This window comes from Lycium barbarum, chromosome 11 (assembly GCF_019175385.1).
Source record: "Lycium barbarum isolate Lr01 chromosome 11, ASM1917538v2, whole genome shotgun sequence".
NCBI classification, from domain to species: Eukaryota; Viridiplantae; Streptophyta; class Magnoliopsida; order Solanales; family Solanaceae; genus Lycium; species Lycium barbarum.
Window position 1 is genome coordinate 18,648,640 of NC_083347.1, and position 21,512 is coordinate 18,670,151.

The 21,512-nt window shown below is 34.8% G+C and overlaps 1 protein-coding gene and 6 non-coding genes across 7 annotated transcripts; 1 reads left to right on the forward strand and 6 right to left on the reverse strand.

The window, feature by feature from the left end:
* Positions 1–2,033: 2,033 nt before the first annotated feature.
* On the forward strand, positions 2,034–12,774 carry LOC132617050 (uncharacterized). Its single transcript, XM_060331921.1, has 9 exons — positions 2,034–2,568; positions 3,517–3,564; positions 3,677–3,736; positions 5,981–6,064; positions 6,205–6,309; positions 10,181–10,294; positions 10,403–10,503; positions 12,110–12,221; positions 12,373–12,774. Exons 1-9 carry the CDS (start codon positions 2,245–2,247, stop codon positions 12,499–12,501), a joined length of 1,077 nt encoding a protein of 358 aa, XP_060187904.1. The 5' UTR covers positions 2,034–2,244; the 3' UTR covers positions 12,502–12,774.
* Positions 12,775–14,067: 1,293 nt separating this feature from the next.
* LOC132620690 (small nucleolar RNA R11/Z151) lies at positions 14,068–14,154 on the reverse strand. The gene has a single exon (XR_009575128.1). It is a non-coding gene; the product is annotated as a small nucleolar RNA R11/Z151 (small nucleolar RNA).
* A 149-nt stretch (positions 14,155–14,303) lies between these two features.
* On the reverse strand, positions 14,304–14,405 carry LOC132620685 (small nucleolar RNA Z157/R69/R10). Its single transcript, XR_009575122.1, has one exon. It is a non-coding gene; the product is annotated as a small nucleolar RNA Z157/R69/R10 (small nucleolar RNA).
* A 647-nt stretch (positions 14,406–15,052) lies between these two features.
* Positions 15,053–15,184, reverse strand: LOC132620709 (small nucleolar RNA snoR80). The gene has a single exon (XR_009575142.1). It is a non-coding gene; the product is annotated as a small nucleolar RNA snoR80 (small nucleolar RNA).
* A 94-nt stretch (positions 15,185–15,278) lies between these two features.
* On the reverse strand, positions 15,279–15,381 carry LOC132620691 (small nucleolar RNA Z152/R70/R12). Its single transcript, XR_009575129.1, has one exon. It is a non-coding gene; the product is annotated as a small nucleolar RNA Z152/R70/R12 (small nucleolar RNA).
* A 68-nt stretch (positions 15,382–15,449) lies between these two features.
* On the reverse strand, positions 15,450–15,536 carry LOC132620688 (small nucleolar RNA R11/Z151). Its single transcript, XR_009575125.1, has one exon. It is a non-coding gene; the product is annotated as a small nucleolar RNA R11/Z151 (small nucleolar RNA).
* A 67-nt stretch (positions 15,537–15,603) lies between these two features.
* LOC132620682 (small nucleolar RNA Z157/R69/R10) lies at positions 15,604–15,691 on the reverse strand. Its single transcript, XR_009575120.1, has one exon. It is a non-coding gene; the product is annotated as a small nucleolar RNA Z157/R69/R10 (small nucleolar RNA).
* Positions 15,692–21,512: the final 5,821 nt, after the last annotated feature.

The following is a 21,512-nucleotide window of genomic DNA, read 5'->3' on the forward strand; positions in this document are numbered from 1 at the left end:
CATAAAATAAGCCCAAAAAAAATAATTGGACCCATTTGGCTTAGCTTGTCTAAAGCAACTTATAAGCCAAAAAAAAAAGTTAGCCTACCCCAACTTTTTTTTTTTTTGGCTTATAAGTTGTTTCCAGCTTATAAGCTGCTTATTTTAAGCCCATCCAAACAGGCTCTATATCATGTTCATATTTTTTGGAGTTGCACGAATTACCGAGAAGGCTCAGATAGCCTGAAACTACGTAACCACCGTAGGACAAGGATCGCTCCGCCCAGTTAGGACGATTCCTTAATTTACACTGAATGGATCCATCAGGCATGCTACCACCTTATACCCTGGCAAGGTATGGGGGCTCTGCTGGGCCGGCGAGGTACCAGACTCACGTATCCACGTGGTGATATCATGTTGTCGGTTTTTGAAATGCTCTCCCTACTTATTATGTTTTACTTATGTTATATATATATATATATATATATATATATATATATATATATATATATATACCCATGCTCATGCTCATGTTCATGTCCAGGTTTTTAGTTTCAGTTCTTATCATGTTATTTCTTTCAGTTGCTTTACATGCCAGTACATTTAATGTGCTGACGTCCCTTTTATTGCCCCGGGGCCTGCATTTCACGATGCAGATACGGATTTACAGGACGACGTCTTTGCTCATTAGGATCTGCACGTACCAGCTTATTGGTGAGCCCCATCTCATTCGGGGTTTAGCATTGTCTTTCTTTATTTAGTTTTGCATCTAAAGGTATGCTGGGGGCCTTGTCCCAGTAAGTACGTTACGTATTTCGGATTCATGTTAGAGGTTTCATAGACAAGACAAGTGTCATATTAGACTTCCAGAGTTGGTTAGCCGGTTTGGCTCATTTGTGATATTGTCAGCATTCATGACTTAATCAAGTACTTATATTTAATATTATGACTTACTATGTTTTATAGAAGCTCATCATGCACTTCACGTTATATTTCCGCTCATGTATGCCTCGTGATGATTCAGCAAGCCATGTGGTTCGCTCGGTCACATGCAGTCAGGCACTGAGTGTCGTGTTACGCCCAGGCCATGATTCGGGGCGTGACATAGATAAGCACAACTCCATCTCAGTTTAATTCTCAGACGGTCGATCAACTAACAACTTTTATTTCAGAAAGTCAATTTTATTTGTAACGTAAAAGTCACTCAACTAATTGTAATTATTTTAGAATGTCAATTAACTTTGTTTTGTAATAAAAAAAAAGTCACTCAAGTGTTGTCATTTCACCTACGAAGTCACTCAACTATTGTTATTTCACCTATGAAGTCATTTAACTATTATTATTTCACCTATGAAGTCACTCAACCAATTCAGGTAGTGCTTTCAGTAGATATTGCTGAGGTGGACATGTTTGAAGCAAAAATTTTAAAGAAATAAAAAGCTATATTTTTAATTAACCATTAAGTTGACCCGCTTTTTATTTTATCGGAATGAATCACTTTTATGTTTTAAAATTTTGACTTAAAATTTATCCACATTAGCAATATCTATAGGAAATATCCCCTGAATTAGTTGAGTAACTTTATAGGTGAAATGATAATAATTGATTGAGTTTTCTGTTACAAAACAAAGTTGAGTGACTCACGTAATAATTACCTTTAGTTGAGTAAACTTTGTGTTACAAAAAAAATTGGGTGACCAAATTGGATAAATGGTTGGGATAAAATTGCAGCCCAACGAAAATAAGGGACCAAACTGTAACTTACTCATAAACACTTGCCTTTTTTTTTTCGTTCAATACAAGAAAACTTGACACTTAGAGCACATAATCCAATCAGATTCGGTTGCCACGTGTCAAAACAAAATCCCAATCGTACAAGTAAGGCACAACAAAATCCCATCGACGGTTACTTTCATTCAAGAAAACAACTGTCCTGGTAAATTGGATAAATGGTAGGGATGAAATTGCAGCCCCAACGAAAATAAGGGACCAAATTGTAACTCACTCATAAACACTTTTTCCTTCGTTCCATACGAGAAAACTTGACACTCTGGCAAGGTATAGAACAGCGAAAGCACATAATCCAATCAGATTCAGCTGCCACGTGTCAAAACAAAATCCCACCCGTCCCATCAACGGTTACAGTTCATTCAAGCACAACTAACACCTCCCTGAAAACCAATTTGAGTCGAACCCACAAAGCCCGACCCGACAACACCCTCCGCATTTCCGTTCTCCGTTCGGCTACAAACCCGACCCGACCCGATGGAAACGGATTCGGATCGGCTAGCGGTATCCGGATTCGAGGATTTCGTACGAGTCGATGGTGGAGGAATTGTTAGTTCAAATTCGGAAGATGAGAGCGTAGTGAATGAAGAAGAAGAAGAAGAAGAAGAGTTAAGAGGAGTTGTTAATGAGGTTGTTTCTTCGGTGATCAATCAAGAAGAACAAGTTCATAATCATCAACCGTATGAAAGGAAGGTTTTGCCGGTGGAACTTTCTAGAAATGTAATGACGCTTACTTGTGAATCTTCTGCTGAGGGAGGTGTTTGTGATGTCTATGTTGTTGGCACCGCTCATGTTTCTCTGGTAAATTTTCCCCTTTTCTTCATGTTTCTGCGGTAAATTTTCATGTTTTTCTTCATGTTTCTGCGGTAAATTTTCCTTTTTTTTTTCTTTCGTGTTTCTGCGGTAAATTTTCATGTTTTTCTTCATGTTTCTGAGGTAAATTTTCGTGTTTTTTGTTTTTTTTTTTCGTTTTCTGCGGTAAATTTTCGTGTTTTTCTTCATGTTTCTGCGGTAAATTTTCATGTTTTTCTTCATGTTTCTGAGGTAAATTTTCGTGTTTTTTTTTGTTTTTATTTCGTGTTTCTGCGGTAAATTTTCGCGTTTTTCTTCATGTTTCTCAGTTTCTGTGGTAAATTCTCGCCTTTTTCTTCATGTTTTTGTGGTAAAATTTTGCCTTTTCTTCCGTACTTTTGATGGCTTCGGTTCACTTTTCGAGAGTCAAACTACATAGACTTTGATAACATTTTAGGATGTACTTTTTTCATCATATTAATATTAGAAGAATTGCAACTTATAGTATTTTTAGTGTGGTTTTCGAATGTCTAAATTTTTATTTTAAAAATATTGAATTAATCTAATTCAATTTAGCTCCGAAGATTAGTCAAATTGACTCTTGAAAAGCGAAAACCTGATAAGTAAAAGTGAAGGGAGGGAGTAGTAAGAATTGAATTTAGACGGTAAGATATTGATTTTGTAAGAAAAAATTATATTGAAGCTTGGATTTTAAGGCATAATATTTAATATAGATCAATTATATTCCTCAAATGGTTTGCATCCAGTACGTGGCCATTTATGGCTTATATTGGCAACTTTTTTAATCAGTCAGATCATGTTAAAGGAAGAGTTGATATGGAACAGAATGAGTTATCTTTACTTAGGAAAGAAAAAAAAAAGGAAAAACAAAGAAGAAGAATTGAATGAGTTATAGAGGGTTGTATAATCACATAAGTTTTCCATGCATGGTCACAGGATTCCTGCCAAGACGTCGAAGCCGTGATCAGTTTTTTGAAACCCCAGGTGCTTCTTCTGACTTTGTATTAGTCGGTAGCAGACAGCTTTATCTACCTCTTTCCTTCTCTCTTACACTTCAATGCTCAAGTCTTTGTTGATTCTGGACTATTGATGATAGGTTGTTTTCTTGGAGATATGCTCAGGTCGTGTGGCTATACTTACACCTCATAATTTAAAGGTCGGACTTTCATCTCTGACATATATATTTATCCTTCTCCAGATAACTTTATTGGAACGAGTTGCTCTTGGATCAAGCGAAACATGAAGTTTCTATATTTTCAGTTTTCTTATACCATGTAAAGAAGTTTTCTCTGTTAGTTGTTTTTCTTCTAGAAATTTTACTAGTTTTCAATTTGATACTGACTGGTTGTGTGCTTTCGGTATCTTTTGTCTTCGCTCTATAATTCAGTCCAATTGTTTGCATTCTCAAGTGCAAGGAACCTACTTTGGTTGTCTATCTTTTATTGCGCTTTGGTGCTTCAAGTATTTAGTCATAATTGGGGATCCTTTTGTTTCTTTGATCGTTTATTGGGGATCCTTTTTTATTTTTAAATAACAAGAAAAGATCTGTTAGAAAAGTAATCAAGGTCCAAAAATTTCTTGAATGGGGAAAAGGAGATTTTCTCTGTGTACCATAGGATTTCTAGTAAAACCTCTTTTTTAAGTCAAAGCATTGTTTGGTGGCACTACTAATACTGGGAATGGGAAGTGATTGAGGAATTTCTTCACAAATTGTACAAGTGGCCAATATATGATGAAGTGGAAGATAGGATGGCATGGAGGGCAGGGAAGGTAAAGTCATTTATGGAAAGTTTGTAATTTAAGGAGTTAATAGGTACTGAGGATAGGAGTGAGGTTTTGAAGAAAGTATGGAATAATAAAGCACCAAAAAGAATAACTTTCTTCACTTGGTGCCCATATGAATTGCACTAATAATGATGATAGTTTAAGAAAGAGGAGGAGAACTATGGTGAGTTAGTGTTTTTCTAGAAGGAAGAGGGGAGGATACTCTATACTTATAATTTCATTTCAAGTATACAGCACGTCTGGGGTCTTGCACACCACCTTTGTTCGTTGTGGCTTTGGTGATGCTGAGAATGATGACAAGGACAACCAGTTTGAGATTGCATGACATTAGCAAGGAGAAGACCATTTATGTACTTTTCACAGATTATTTGCTTCATGCATTTTTCCTGGTGTAAAGAGAGGATGCTGGTGTGTATCGATTTGATGGTTATGGTTGAGCCAATCAGTCGTATGCAATACTTTTTTTTTCATAACAGTGGCGGCTGGGCCAAGGCGCGCACCTCGACTATTCCACTGGTACTCTCGACCTCCCACACCAACACAAGAATCTGGTAACTCTGGCCATCAATACTCAGGCAGACGAGAAAAAATCACCTAGTGTTTTTTGTCTGTACTAAGATTTGAAGCCTGGTCTCCAAGGTTTACAGCCACTCCATTAACCACTAGCCCACACTCTTGGATATTATATATAGTACCTTTGATATAATTTTGGTGTTTTATTAAGTAAATGAACTTGATTTATCAAAATAATAAAGCTACTCCTATAATGTCCTATGTAAGAGTTAAAGTGGAATAAGTTGAATTAGCATTAAATACATAAGTATTTCTATCTTTTTTACTTTAGTTACCTAAACCATGGAATTGATCCTTTATATGAGTCTGCCCCATCCATAGATCTTTGTGCATCCCCAAGTATAAAATGAGTTTTACAGGAGAGCCCACCCTGAAGTTTTCTATTTGGCCAAAGATAAATTTTGTTTCCACACACCTATCCGGTAGGAACATGATACTGACTTTGTGCACCATGAATATTAAGATCCTATTTTGCATGTACCACTCTTCTCGATAACATTCTTCCTTTGTAAAAATCAATCAACACCATCACTTGAACAGAAGAACTTGTTGCGCGCTTTTAGATTACTGATCCAAGTTCCCCTTCATTCTTATCATCGGGCATAACCAACTTAATCCGATAATAAATTGAAGAACTAAGAGGTCCTATCAGTAAAATATACTACAATTAATAAAGCTAAAAATGATTTATGTAATTGCCAGTAGACATTGATAGGAATTTATAGTCTGGGCACTAAAGTCGAGGACTTTTTTTTTTTTTCAAACTCTTATATGGTGCGACTCTTATCCTGGGATTTTAAATATGAATCCCCTTGGATTCAAATAGTCCCTTATATTAGGATTAGTATAAAAGAAAGTTTAGGACGAGTGTTGCTGCCGTACCTTTAGGCATCAAGGATACAATGAGATCAGTCGATCCATACCTCCTGATTTAACCTTGTTACCCCAAACCACCACTGTACAGTATGAGATGATATTGCTGGTCTTCATCTTTCACTTCTTTGGATTTAATTTCTAATACTCCCACTCCTAATTGTGTCAGGTACCAACTATGGGGGAAATGATGGATATGTGGAAGAAAAATCAAAATCTATTTGGGATAATCTATAGCTGGTTTCTTGCTAAGGTATCATTCTAAATGTGTCATCTATGGTTTTGAAATTTTACTTTACTTCCTGAAGTATAGTGGCATCTCTTATTCCCCTCTCTATCTCTTGTTTCATTGGTGGCATGTGGATAATTAATTGGATTTTCTTCATGTGTTAGGTTGCTAACCAGCTTGAGGTTGTGCCTGGAGCTGAGTTTCGTGTGGCCTATGAAGAAGCAATGAAGTATGGGGGAAAGGTGATACTTGGTGACCGCCCTGTGCAAGTAAGATACTTCGGATAATTCGAACATTTTAAGATATTGAGTTAAATTTTGTGATTCGCTCTATGATGTCTTAAGTTTGTCAAGTGTGTAGCAATTCTTTGGTGGAATTACATCAAAACTTAAAACATATCCCTAGTGATCATGATCAAAATCGGTGTTGCTTTTATTTTTATTTTTGGGGAATGTCAGAACTAAAATGAAGTATAGAATCCTCCGTTACGTCTGCTGGTCTCATGCTGTAGATGATACGATTGGAAAAAAAAGTAATTTAGTGTCATATAATATAATTTGCTTCTGTACTAGATTTATTAACTGCCAAAAGTGATCTACATATAGAGGTTTTTGCTTTTACCGGAAGAATGCTGTGTGTACCGTTTTTGGCATTGTTGCTTCATTGGGGATTTACTAATTTCGGGGGTTTACAGTTACGACAGTCTAGCAGATACTTCTTGATGTTTAGAAGATCTTATGGATCTATCTCAAAATGACACTATTTACTGATTTTCAAGCAGTATGGTATCTTTTAATTGGTATTAACTCTCTGTCGGGTCATAGTTATTCTGCTTTTTGTCATAAACTTTGCTAGTATCCAATGCCCGTCGCCCGATACCCAATTGATAGTACGTTTGCACCTTCAAATATCAAAACTTTCTTCTTTTGATTGAAAAAGAAAAAAAGGATGCTACTCTGTCCGTCACATCATTGTTGTCCTTCTCGATTCCTAAGCGTCTGACAAAAATTTAACTGGAAACAAATATCAAAACTTTTCATGTAAGTTGATATACATAAATTGAAGTCTAATATTTGACTTAAAGTTAGTCAAGTTAAAAAAAAAATGAATAGGATTAAAATAACGGGGACAGAGAGAGTATAAACCATCAGTAAATACAACAACATACTCAGTGTGATCCCACAAGTGGGGTCTGGGGAGGGTGGGATGTACGCAGACTTTACCTCTACCTTGTGTAAGGTAGAGAGGTTGTTTCGGATAGACCCTCGGCTCAAGAAAAGCGTTTTCAAAACAGGTTTAAAAAATAGAGGTGCATAATATTTTCCATAAATATAACCCCAACACCCTTAGTAACTACTATCATATCTCCTAATGGCTTTCTCCAACAGTTCATTTGTGTCCCAAATTCTAGTTTATGTCAAGTTTGATAATACGTACTATCCAACTCAATAATTTGGCTTTTCCAAAGACTTCAGGACTAACGAGCACAAAACCGGTGTGTAAAAACTAAACCCTTCGTGCTTGTCAAAGATAGTATAAAAGATTGCCGAACCCCGGGGGATTAGGATAATTCTATGCTTATTGAGAATGCTTAATTACTATTGAGAAATCCAATGATTGGTGGAAAGTCGATAATTTTTTCTATTAATTAAAAATACCTCAAACAAGAAGTAATGGATGCACTTCAAACAGATGAGTATATAATTCAGGTATAATGAATAAGTCGGAGTCAAGAATCCACCTATTGAATAACTAGCGATTATGATCACCTTTCACCAACCTTCATTAAAGTATGAATGTTTCTTGCGAATACATTCAATAATTCTAATCCTTTCTAATAAAAGTTACCAGTTTCAAAAAAATTCTAATCCTTTCTAATAACTTCACTCCTTCTGGTTATACAATTAATATAAAGAACAATATGTATAAAGATATGAAAATAGTGTTCAATAATTCCATATATATAGAAAAATATAGTCTTCTTTCGAATTGTGTGACAATTCTCGAGTTAATTACTAATTCCTTCTCGCGAATAGAATTAATATTCAACCGAAGAATGTCCTGCAACAAATTGAAACAATGGAGAAATTGAATATCTCTTAAATTAATGAAGCAATAACTCCTCAAGAATCAATTGAACACATGAGATAAAAGGTAAAGTAATCACTAATCAGATAGTAGGTTTCATCCAAACTCAACTAAAGAAGAGTTGCTCCGTACACAGAGAAAAATTAACCATGACTATATTAAACATCAACGAGTTCATGATCCAGGAGAATAAAAGAGAAGATGAATCTTCAAACTCTCATGAAAACATTGGGATCTTCCATTTCTGTTCTCTCTTATTTTCACCAAAAGCTATCTCTCGCCGTCCGTAGTCGCCCCCGAGCTTCCTCCGAAAATCTCTTTTATATCCTCGCTCAACCCTAGTAATTAAAATTTTTAAAATTTGCATTCAGGTCGCGCCGTCGAAGCGGTCTAAACTCAGTTTGACGGACGGGGCTGCTTAACAAGTGTTGACAAGCGGTGCAACACCCAAAACTTGACCGTTTTGACGGTCGGGGCTGTTTAGTGCACGACGATTCTTGAACCAATTTTTCTTCATTTCTTGAACCTCTTTTGCTTGAATCTTGTGTATTTCCTCCTTATCTCCTTCATTGCATATCTATCATCAAAACAACACAAATATGTGAGGAATAAATACACATATAAATGTGACATGCTTGTTATTATTTTTTATATATTGCTTCTTTACCATCCTTAATATTCAGGGAGTATAAACATTTTCTTTAACCAAGTCTTGTAATTACTTTTCTTTGTAATTTTTTTCAAACATGTTTTTGGAAGTGTTTTCAATGTAATTTCTTAAGTGTATAATTTTACTTCCAGAAAATAAATCAAATATTCAAAATTGACCAAAAAGATGCAGTACTTAATCTAATGGAATTGGAGCTGTAATAAGATATAAAGTTTCTTGATACTTTAGTGCTCTTGCGGGACTGCAATTACTTTTTCTGTTTTGTCGTGTTTTGCAAGTAGGAAAAAAACATATTTATAGTTCCTGCTCAATGTGTTGTTTTCTTGTAAATGTGAAACCACTTTTTCATTTATTTTACTTTAGGATAAATTACACTATACAACCATGTGATATGACTCGATTATAGACACTCCTACAGTATTTTAAAATCAAACATTTGCCCTTTATACTATGAAAATCCTACACAGATACTAGGTTGTTAAGTTTTTAGTTTTGAGAATCAATTGGACTTTATCCAAATCCTTTGACATCCGCTCATCTTAGTTCCCAATGTATATACGTTCTAAGTGTATTAAAATACAATTACTAAAAGGAAAATTACAATTACAGGAAAAAAGTTCATAGGTATTTAACTTTAAGGAATCTAAGTTGCTAAACATTCTGTTAAAAAATTTGGTTCACATCTTTGATTAAAAAAAGAATAAATATTTTTGGGAATATGCATCTTTCAAACCTCTTAAATAGGAAACGACCACATATAAACTTAATAAAATATACCAATTATTAGCAATAACGTTTTGGTATTTTAAACGTATAAGCCATTAGTATTTTATTGTATAGGAATGTCTCATTTTTATTTGTCTTACAATTTATTATTCCACTTCAAACTATCCTTAATTTACTTAGATGAATGTTCCTTTGTGTAAGATTTTCAGTATATAAGGGGTTTAATTTTTTTAGTAAAAATAGCAATAACATATTTCTGTTTGTGTATGATTTCCATAGTATATGGGATGTAAGTGCTTGATTTTAAAATACAGGGGATTTATACGCAATAGGGGTATATGAGGTTTGAAAGAGCCGAGGTAAGGTCTGCGTACACTCTACCCTCCCCAGACCCCACTTTGTGGGATTAAACTTTTGTGGGATTACACTAGGTATGTTGTTGACTCATATTATAAGGGTGTCTGTAATTTACCCTTTATTTTATTGAAGTAGTTTCATCTATTTATTTATTGAGTAGATTTCTCTTCTTGTTAATTCTAAACTTCAGCTTCAAACCTGGTCCTTAATCCTTGTCTGTTAGGCTACAACCATAATGACTCAAATTATGCAGTTCAATTTTTTTACTAACCTTTCAATTTTACCAATTTTTTGAGCAGATAACATTGCGAAGAACATGGGCAGCAATGCCGCTTTGGCACAAAACAAAATTCTTGTTCTCTTTATTATTCCAAGCATTATTTTTACCAAAGCCAGAAGATCTCAACAAGATGGTAGGATTCCTTGGATAATAGTATTTGTGGTTGCTCCTCTCTGCATATTGGTTTTGTGAAGAATATTGTATGTTACTTACACGATATTGAACTTCTGCTGTTGAGCAGCTGAAGGAAATGGATGATATCGACATGTTGACTCTTGTAATTCAGGAAATGAGCAAGCACTTCCCCACTCTTTGGACTACCCTAGTTCATGAACGAGATCTGTAAGTGTCTCTAACTTACATACAACCCACTATGCTTGTGATTAAAATTCTCTTCTGGCCCTACCTCTCCACCCTCACTCCATCTCCTTTTGTCTGTACGGCCAAAATTTGTTGTGCTGCCTGCCTTAGTTTTATGCTATTTATTGTTTCCTTAACTGGCTTGTATCTAAAAGCAGACACTTGTTTTTAAGTCCTGGCCAGTGTTACATCAGATATACAGAGCTTGTTGCATATAAGTCCTCCAAAATAAAACTCAGAAAATAATCTGATTAGTTACTCCACATACTCGAAAGTAAGTTATGTGTCTAGCTATCTGACTTTCTACACGTAGTTCGACACTAATAGAATCTGCAATATTGTGTATGGAGGTGGCCGTTTTTGGTTTAATAATGCATGGAACAATGAGTATACATTTAATTATAGGCTTTTGGGAAAAGTAGCTTCACATATATTGGTGTTAGTTGCTTGTAAGGTCGAAGTGAAAAGGAAATGTAGATAGGAGTAACTTAATATGTGTTACTCTGCAAGTGTAAAAGGCACCAAAGTAGTGCTCTATTTTGCAGCGCTGCTCTGTCAATTTTTCTGATGAGTAGAATTTTCTCAACCAGTTCTTGATCTCAATGTGTTGGTACAATCGTCAGTTATTGTGTATCATATCATTTGTTCAGTTCCAGTTTTCCTAACTAAAAGCAAGCATTTTTATAGTACTTCCTCAGGCTTAAATAGAATTTCCATTTTGATGGCAAGAAAAACTCCAGGAAGTTAGAGTTGAAATTAGCATGAGAAAGTATGCTAAGTTAGTCAACTGAATTAACACGCTGATTCAATTAAAATAGAAACTCCGTCCTATGTTGTTAATTGTGAGCAATGTCTGGTCAATAATTTGCCTAGTGGAAAAGACAAACTTCTTGTATCAAATTTTTTATCATATAGTTTATTGTCCTTTGATTCCTGCTACTATATATTGTTTCTTGTACTTCGATTATCTTATTTATTTGTGGTAGCTATTGCTCCTCTTTTTTCAGACTGCTTTACCATGGTTTTTTCGCTTTCATTAGTTTCATTTTCATAGTGCTTTGAACTGCTTGTGCTTAACTGACCTTTTTTCGTCATGTTTTCTCTTGAGCCAAGGGTCTTTCGAAAACAGTCTCCCTATCTTCCGAGGTAGGGGTAAGGTCTGCGTACACTTTACCCTCCCCAGACCCCACATTGTGGGATTTCACTGTGTATGTTGTTGTTGTAATGTTGGATTACGTGTACCACTGTCAAGGGGTAGGTTCTGGGGTGAGACAGTCCAGTATTAAATGAAATATTTCATGATGTGTTTGTTGCGACTTTTGCTAACAAGATATGGTTTTAGCTTAATTCACTAGTATTCAACTGCCTGAGTTTTTGTAATTGCAAATAAGCTCCACATGCTCTACTGTACATATGTTTCAAATATTACTATGTGTCCATTCAAATACAGGAGATTTATGGTAATTTTGGTCTTCCTGGCAATCTTTGAAGGATGACAGTGAACATGACACTTCTGTTTGAGTTTTGATGACATTACAAATACTGTCTAACAAATGTAAGAAATCTGTCTTTCTTTGTCCTTCCACAGGTTCATGTCATCAACATTACTAAGTGTTGCCAGTGCACACAATTCTGTTGTAGCAGTTGTTGGGATGGGTCACCTGCCAGGAATCAAGAAGAACTGGAAACAACCCATTGAGGTGATAGAAAAGTTGTTGCAAGTGTAGTTAGAACTGATGATTCCTCCTGTACATTGCAAAGCATTTGGAAGCAGTTCTTTGGCTTTTCCATCTGCTTTTGAACCTCTTACCTATTTGTTGATGATTCTTTGTTTATAATTCGCTGCCACAGGTTAAGGAACTACTCACAATTCCTTCACAGAAACCTGCCATCTCTGTCACAAGAATCTTGTCAACACTCGGAATTGCAGTCGCAGGGGTGGCCATAATATCTGGCATTTATACTTCAATCAAGAAATAACATCAGTGGATCAGATTTAAATGTCTTCTTTCATGTATTTTAGAGGTCATACGTGTTTTTTACATTTAGGTGCTGAGATTAGACATTCAACTCTAAACTGTTCTGCTCTAGGAAATGGGAAATGGTTGTTTTTTGCAAAATTTCCTGGGAAGAAGATGGTAAGCCAAACTGGACCATGAAAAAGGGTCTTCTAAGTTCTTGAACAGCGACAGGAGTAAAGATGCTAAAATTTGGCCCAACTCTTTTTATTTCTATAACTTCAGTTGATCACTCTATCATCTCTCCAGTATCACACTTACTTCTCTACACATTTCCCGCTGCACACATTCTTTAATCTGATGTTGGTCATATTTCCATTGTTTAGCCATCAATCTGTCAGGCGTCATAGTTATTCGTGGTTTTCTCGGGTGAAATGGGAGATATTAAGCAAATCAAATCCTAACATATGCTCCATAGACGACGTGACAGATCCGTTGGACGCTTTGGGATGATAACAACCCTCCTTTGAGGGCTTCATATGTGACTGGTGAGCAAGATCAACGCGAAGGAGGTGAGGAAGAAGCTCTAACTCTCGGCCAACATCTAAAACTGGTTTGCCTTGCAGTTTCTAGTTATTCAGCCATGTCTTTGCATGGTTGCAACTTTACCGACTAATAGCTATAATCAGAGGCGAATTTAGGTATAAATTTTGAGTCACGTGAACACATAATTCTAAAATATATATAATATTAACTAAAAGAACACATGATCCAACCAGGCCAAGTGGAGCATTGGTGAGGGGCTGTGCTTATTTCCTCAAGTTCCCGTGATCGAATTTGAGCTCCTGCACGTTTTATGCTTCGTCATAATTTTTAGTAAATTTTTATCAAGGATTAAGTAGAACTTTATGGCTTGTTTCTATGGAGTTATAGTTCAACTTTTGCAACCTTACTTGATCCATCCTCATGCACAATCCAAAAGTTGGTCATTTCTGCATATATCCTGCTTCTAATGACTCATATTTTTCATTTTTGTTTCAAATATTTATCATTAAAGATCTCTTCAAGGTAATTCAATTCTTGCCAAGCTGATCCTATATTTTCAGTGGCAGTAGAGTTGCTTCGCAGATGATTAAGTCCAAACTTGATTTACTAGATTTTTCAAGTACAAAGTTACCGTCTTTATGTTCGTGTTTGTACACATTTACGTACTTCCATAGCTAAGTTATTCAAGGTAAAATGAAGCTTTTAGGAAAAAAGTTGGAGCAGTGCTCAACTTTTACAAACTCAGGAACTGTTGGTGATCTAGTAATTTCTTTCTTTTATCAGGAAGCACACTTTCAAGTTTGATTTATGCTGTATTTATGATGTGATTGCATGCATGAGCGAATTTAGGTATGAAAAAAAAGTCACGTGAACCCAGAGGCAAATCTAATAAAATCTTCCAACATTTTCCAAGAAACATTCAAAACTATTAGCTACTTTCAGCAATAACATTAAAAACAACATAACCAAAAACCACAAGTACCAGCTGTTTTATAAGATAGATAAAAAAAAGGTGCGAAGAGAGTATTCTACAAATATTTAAAGGCTTCAGCGTGTGTAACATTCAGATCATTGAAAATTAATCTCACTGAAATCCGCTAAGATAATTTTAGTTTATCATCATAAGCCAAATGGATGTTATTATCAAATCATAACACAAATCAAATCAACTAAGTGTTTTCAAAATATATCCAATTCGTTGAAACAATAACAAAAACATAAAAATAATCATTCAAAACACTACAAATATAAAGGGAAAAAAATTAAAGGAACATGAAGAAGTGTGCTCAGACAGCCAAGGGTTTGTCTTCAACCAAATGGGGGGTCTAATCCCCAGATCAGAAACTCTAGTCCACAACTTTGCTTCCTCATCACACACATTTTTATATTATAATAAAGCATTTTACAATTAAGATTTGATTTTGTAAATAATAATTCTTGATAATCCAAAATATTTGCAGATTATTAAAAAAGACTCAAATCATTCTAAATGGTGCATTGATTTGTTTTCATGTTTAAAGAATAGGTACATTTCATACCCCACTAGTCTATTACAAAATTTAAATAATGTTTAAGCACAAGAGCGTTTGGACGGGCTTAAAAAAAAGCTACTAAGTTAAAAAAAAAAAAAAAGTTAGTGTAGCCCAACTTATTTTTTTACCTGCTTTAAATAACCTAAGCCAAACGGGCTAAATTATTTTTTTGGGCTAACAAGCTGACCAGCCAAACAATCCAAAAAGCTAAAAACAACTTATAAGTCAATCCAAAAGGGCTCTAAGTCATTCTACTTTTCAAGAAATTTTGGAACAGTAATTCAAAATGGAGTATAAGTTTATTGGGAAAAAAGAAGTTATATAGAGTGAAGGGTACAAAATGCTCTTAATAGTGTATTATAGCTCTATATTTGGTTGGTTATTCCTCTTGTTTAATCAGAAAAGAGCATTTTCAAGTTTCAATTCAGCTCGCTTGTATTTATAAACTGATATCAAAAAAAATTATTTCAAGCCAATATGAAGAAGAAGAAGAAGAAATGTAAGTGGCGTTTCCAGGATAATATGGCACTAGTAAACAAGTCCATCAATCAGGATAATAACCACTCTCACAATATCGCGTCTAAGCCATTATGCCTTAGAGGAATTGATTTATCCCCTAGAATTGGTAATAGACGCATTATTTTTCTACTATACAAATTATATTAAAAAAAAAAACAAAGGCAAATATTAGTAGTAATTGATTTTCTAGAGGAAAAAAAGTGATGCTCAGTGGAAGGAGAAGTCGTTAATTAAATAGGCTCACGGAGAGGTTTTCTCCACTGCCCTATTACACCTCCAATGGTGCTTTATCTCATCACTGCATACTCTTTTTCCATCAATCTCTAATTCAACACAAAAACAATTAAGGAAATTTTAATAAAATCAATTTAGAGGGCCTCAGTGTGTGTAACAATCAGATCATTGATAATAAAATCTCACTGAAATCCGCTAAGATAATTAAATTTATCATCATAAGCCAAAATCAAAATCAAAATCAAATAGGAGTTTTCAAAACATCTTTAAATCGTTTTAAAGGGGGAAAAAAAAAGTGTGCTCAGACAGCCAAGGGTTGTGTCTTCAACCAAATGGTCAGAAACTCTAGTCCACAATACTTTGCTTCCTCACCACACACTTTTTTTTTTTTTAATAAAAACACGTAATAAGAACAGAATAATAAAGAAAAAACTCAAATTTTAGGTAAAAGGAAGAAGGAGATCCAATAATTACCATTAGCCGATGAAGGATGTAGTGGAGATGAGATATATATATATATAGAGAGAGAGAGAGAGAGAGGTATTTGACGCAGCTAGGGTTTTGTCTGCAATTGGGGCGGGCTAAAATTTCGCTAGGGTTTTGAGGGAATTCACAATGGGCCTATTATAATTGACCCATGGCAATCCAATCATTCATCTTTTGGGCCTTACTATATTGGGCAATTTGCAGGATTGTTCTTTGTTCGGGGTGGTTTTTACTTTTTGTCCCTCAAATTGGTGGTCTTTAAATTTTGACTTTCGCTGAAAAATTTGGTTTCGGATTAGAACCCCTGCTCAGTAAAAAAAATTAAAAAAAATTCGCAAGGTAGAGTTTTACCTTCAAATCTCTGTCTTGCGAATCTAAACATCTGTCTTGCGAAAATTCCTTCTTTTTTTTAACTGAGTTGGGATTCGACCTAGAACCTCGGGGTATTAGCCGAAGGATAAAAATTAAAGACCACCAATTTGGATAGAGATAAGTTATTAGGTGAAATTGAACAATAATAGGACGTTCTTCTTGCCTAAAAAGTTGCAGAGGCTAGACAGAGCATGAGGGAAAAGTTAGATTGGGGAATTATGGATAAGAAAGTGCTTCGACAATAACGCGCATGGCCTATTACTATTTTTACCTTAATTACTACTATTGGTACTGGAATCACAACTCTGATTATATGAGCTGCTTGTCAAGTTGAGTTATTGCGTTGTAGGTACTATTGCTTGCTTCTTACTTTGAGTTGCTTGTCAAGTTTACTTTCATTTTCAACTATAGTTCTGGTTTATTTGGTGAAGTGAATCTATCAAAGACATACCTTGTGATTTAAAATCAGAATCTTAGATTGTGTGCAGAGACACGGAAGATACATTGTTAGGCTTTCTTTAAATGCCACAACCCATCGAGAAAAAAAGGCCAAATCCATCAACAAACACTGTGATCGTTCACTTCTTTCACTTGAACACCTAAAGTGGTCCTTGTTCCATTTAGACAATTCAGGTGGCCCATTCCTATTTCACTTAGACACTTTTTGTACCTATCGAAGCAAAACCAACACCAGTCGTCTCCTACGTGGATTGAGTGACCAATTAAATTGTGTCAGCTCATTTAAATTGTGTCAACTCAATTAAATTGTGTCAACTCATTTTAATTGTAAATTCACTAATTTGTAAATTTGTGGAGTTTTGACCATTAAAAATTGGGGCTTTCGGGCTGGTTGGATGTGCAATGAGGTGGTGCCCCCTTTGGTGTTGGTTTTGCTCCGATAACGGTGCAAAAAGTGTTTAAGTGGAATAGGAATGGCTCACCTGAAATGTCTAAATGGAACAAGGGTCACTTTAGGTGCTCAAATGAAAGAAGTGAACGACCACAGGTGTCTGTCGATGGGTTTGGCCAGAAAAAAAAAAAAAAGCTTTTCATGTCTTCTTCTCCAAGTATTTTGCTTTCTTTATATTTCATGTTTACATATATATATCTCCTTAATTGATATAATTTACATTTTTCCCACAACTTAATCTATTATTTAAAACTTATCTACACTAACTTCTCCAAAGTCAACAGTCAACTCGATCTATAATTGACCCATGGCAATCCAATCATTCATCGTTTGGGCCTTACTATATTGGGCAATTTGCAGGATTGTTCTTTGTTCGGGGTGGTTTTTACTTTATGTCCCTCAAATTGGTGGTCTTTAAATTTTGGCTTTCGCTGAAAAATTTGGTTTCGGGTTAGAACCCCTGCTCAGTAAAAAAAATTAAAAAAAATTCGCAAGGTAGAGTTTTACCTTCAAATCTCTGTCTTGCGAATCTAAACATCTGTCTTGCGAAAATTCCTTCTTTTTTTTAACTGAGTTGGGATTCGACCTAGAACCTCGGGGTATTAGCCGAAGGATAAAAATTAAAGACCACCAATTTGAAGGGAAAAAATAAAAGACCACTCCAAATGAAGAGCAATCCGCGCAAAAAAAAAAAAGTACTATATTACTCTTCTTTTGGGGAAATCATTAGACGTTTACTCACTTTTTAACGTAGAAATAAAATTTAGATAAAAATACTCCTAACTAAAAAAAAAAAATCAATAAGTTTATTGGAGAGTTCAAACCCCGGTTTTTTTTCCCCCTGTGGAATATGAATATCTGAGAGTTTGAACTGCAAATTTGAATCTCCAACCCATTGTGTTAGAATTTCACTTATCAAAGCTTGGCACTTCAACATCTTATGTTAGAAGTGTTCCATATTTCACTTTAAAAGTTTTTTTTTTTTTTTATCACAAGGCTTGTTTAAATTCCGACACACAATCTTGGAGTTTTATCGTAGAAGTTGAAACTCCATGAAAGTGTCCATGAATAAAATCATGAGGTACCATGAGCGATATAATCGTTTAGCATTTTTTTCACTCATGACACATATTTCACTCTTGGTATCTAATAATAGAAAAAAACTTTAACTTATTTCACTTATGATACACATTTCACTTGGTATCTAACAAAAAAACTTTAACATTATTTTGTTCGTGGTAAATGAAAAAACAACATTCTCGAAGTTTGAAATGTGATAGCTCACATTGAGCTTGAGTTTCATTTGTCAAAGTGTTGGAGCCTAAATTGCACGTTTGAAACTCGAAGAATTTTTCGTACTTGAGCATATTGTGCTGGACTTTATTTTGTCAAAGTATCGAACTCTAGTACACTGTGTTGAAATCGTTTCGTGTTAGCTAGATATATTTTTGTCCAGATATTATTTGCTCTTTAAAAATGGGCATTTTCAATTATATTTTAAACAATGACTTAATATTAACTGGCCATCTGGATTAGTTTTCACCATTTTTGGACCTAGTTAGGCCTTTGAATTTCTCAGGAAGTCTTTTTTTATAAGGGAAGCGACTAGATTTGCTCATGTACTATCTGTAACTTTCCAATTTTATCCTTCGTTAAACATTTAATCCATTCATAATTTTGATAATGGCAAATAGTCTCGTACTTGTTCTTACTATTAATTGAGCACCAATGTAAAGTTGATGAATTCCATGTGTCCAACTTCTTTGAGAAAAAAGTCCTTTATTACCCCTCAACTTTTGACTATGGTTTAACCTTCAGATTCGATCTTAGGGTCTTAGGGGTTAAGGTAAAAAAAGGAGACTTTTTCGTAATGGCAAGGTAAAATTAGTTTAATGGAAGACAAATTTGCTCAATTCCAAAAAATACATAAGTAAATCTGACCAATTTCCCTCTCTTTCGATTCTGATCTAATACTTCAATAGTACTATAGATTGGATAAGCGTTAGATTAGTCAAGATAATAGTTTATTAAAAGTTTTTGAACTACAATTTGGATAGAGATAAGTTATTAGGTGAAATTGAACAATAATAGGACGTTCTTCTTGCCTAAAAAGTTGCAGAGGCTAGACAGAGCATGAGGGAAAAGTTAGATTGGGGAATTATGGATAAGAAAGTGCTTCGACAATAACGTGCATGGCCTAAATATTCATGAATCAAGAGCGAAAGATCTAAAAACCTAACACATTGATACATCAACATTTGAAGAAAATGTTAATGTTTATCCATAATGGGACAATTACTCTTGTTTTTTTTTTTTTTTGGTTGTAATTTGTAAGTGTTTAGTATGGATATAAATATAATGATCTATACATGCTTCACTCATATTTTTTTTTTTTTTAAGATTTCTAACCCCCAATTGTAACTTTGAATTTTACCATGTTCTTTGAAATTTATTTTTACCTTAATTACTACTATTGGTACTGGAATCACAACTCTGATTATATGAGCTGCTTGTCAAGTTGAGTTATTGCGTTGTAGGTACTATTGCTTGCTTCTTACTTTGAGTTGCTTGTCAAGTTTACTTTCATTTTCAACTATAGTTCTGGTTTATTTGGTGAAGTGAATCTATCAAAGACATACCTTGTGATTTAAAATCAGAATCTTAGATTGTGTGCAGAGACACGGAAGATACATTGTTAGGCTTTCTTTAAATGCCACAACCCATCGAGAAAAAAAGGTCAAATCCATCAACAAACACTGTGATCGTTCACTTCTTTCACTTGAACACCTAAAGTGGTCCTTGTTCCATTTAAACAATTCAGGTGGGCCATTCCTATTTCACTTAGACACTTTTTGTACCTATCGAAGCAAAACCAACACCAGTCGTCTCCTACGTGGATTGAGTGGCCAATTAAATTGTGTCAGCTCATTTAAATTGTGTCAACTCATTTTAATTGTAAATTCACTAATTTGTAAATTTGTGGAGTTTTGACCATTAAAAATTGGGGCTTTCGGGCTGGTTGGATGTGCAATGAGGTGGCGCCCCCTTTGGTGTTGGTTTTGCTCCGATAACGGTGCAAAAAGTGTTTAAGTGGAATAGGAATGGCTCACCTGAAATGTCTAAATGGAACAAGGGTCACTTTAGGTGCTCAAATGAAAGAAGTGAACGACCACAGGTGTCTGTCGATGGGTTTGGCCAGAAAAAAAAAAAAAGCTTTTCATGTCTTCTTCCCCAAGTATTTTGCTTTCTTTATATTTCATGTTTACATATATATATCTCCTTAATTGATATAATTTACATTTTTCCCACAACTTAATCTATTATTTAAAACTTATCTACACTAACTTCTCCAAAGTCAACAGTCAACTCGATCTATTATTCCGCTGCAATTTTGCTCTGTAGATGAGTTGACATGCTTCGAATCATGTAATAACTTACAATAAGTTATTAGGTGAAATTGAACAAAAAGAGGACATTATTAAAAGTTGCAGAAGCTAGACAGAGCATGAGGAAAAAGTGAGGTTGGGGAATTATGGATAAGAAAGTTCTTAGGCAATCATGTGCATGGCCTAAATAGTCATGAATCAAGAGCGAAAGATCTAAACACCTAACGCATTGATACATCAACATTTGAAGAAAATGTTAATGTTTATCCATAATGTGACAAACTTATTTGTTTATTACTCTTGTTTTTTTTTTCCTTGTAACTTGTAAGGGCTCGTTTGGTTGGAAACAACTTATCCCGGGATTAGTTATTCCACCCTCAAGGTGGGATAAAAAACACTATAATCCCGGGATAACTCATTCCGGGATTAGTTATCCCGAGTTTTTTTTCCAACCAAACGTGAAATAAGGCGGCACTAATTTTTATCCCAGAACTATTTTTGTTTATCCATCATACCAAACGAGCCCTAAGTGTTCAGTATGGATATGATGATCTGCATATGCTTCACTCATAATTTTTTTCTTAACAAAAGATATTTCTAACCCCAAATTGTAACTCTAAATTTTGCCACGTTGTTTGAAATTGATTGCTACCTTAAAATACTATTATTGGTAATATAATCACAACTCTGATTATGTGGGTTGTTTGTCAAGTTAAGTTATCATGTAGTAGGTCACTTGCTTCTTACTTTGAGTTGCTTGTCAAGTTTACTTTCGTTTTCAACTGTAGTACTGGTTTATTTGGTGAAGTGAATCTATCAAAGGCATACCTTGTGATTTAAAATTAGAATCTTAGATTGTGTGCAGATACACAAAAGGTATGTTGTTAGACTTTCTTTATATGCCACAACCCATCAAGAAAAAAAGAGAAAAAGAAAGAAGCTTTTCATGTCTTCTTCTCCAAGTATTTTGCTTTCTTTATATTTCATGTTTACATATATATCTTCCTAATTGATACTCTATTATTTCTATTTTCCACGCAACTTAATG

Coding starts and splice junctions, on each gene's coding strand:
- LOC132617050 (XM_060331921.1), top strand. CDS start 2,245: ATGGAAACGGATTCGGATCGGCTAGCGGTATCCGGATTCGAGGATTTC. Junction 3,737..5,980: donor TTACACCTCATAATTTAAAG/GTCGGACTTTCA, acceptor TAATTGTGTCAG/GTACCAACTATGGGGGAAAT. Junction 10,295..10,402: donor CAGAAGATCTCAACAAGATG/GTAGGATTCCTT, acceptor GCTGTTGAGCAG/CTGAAGGAAATGGATGATAT.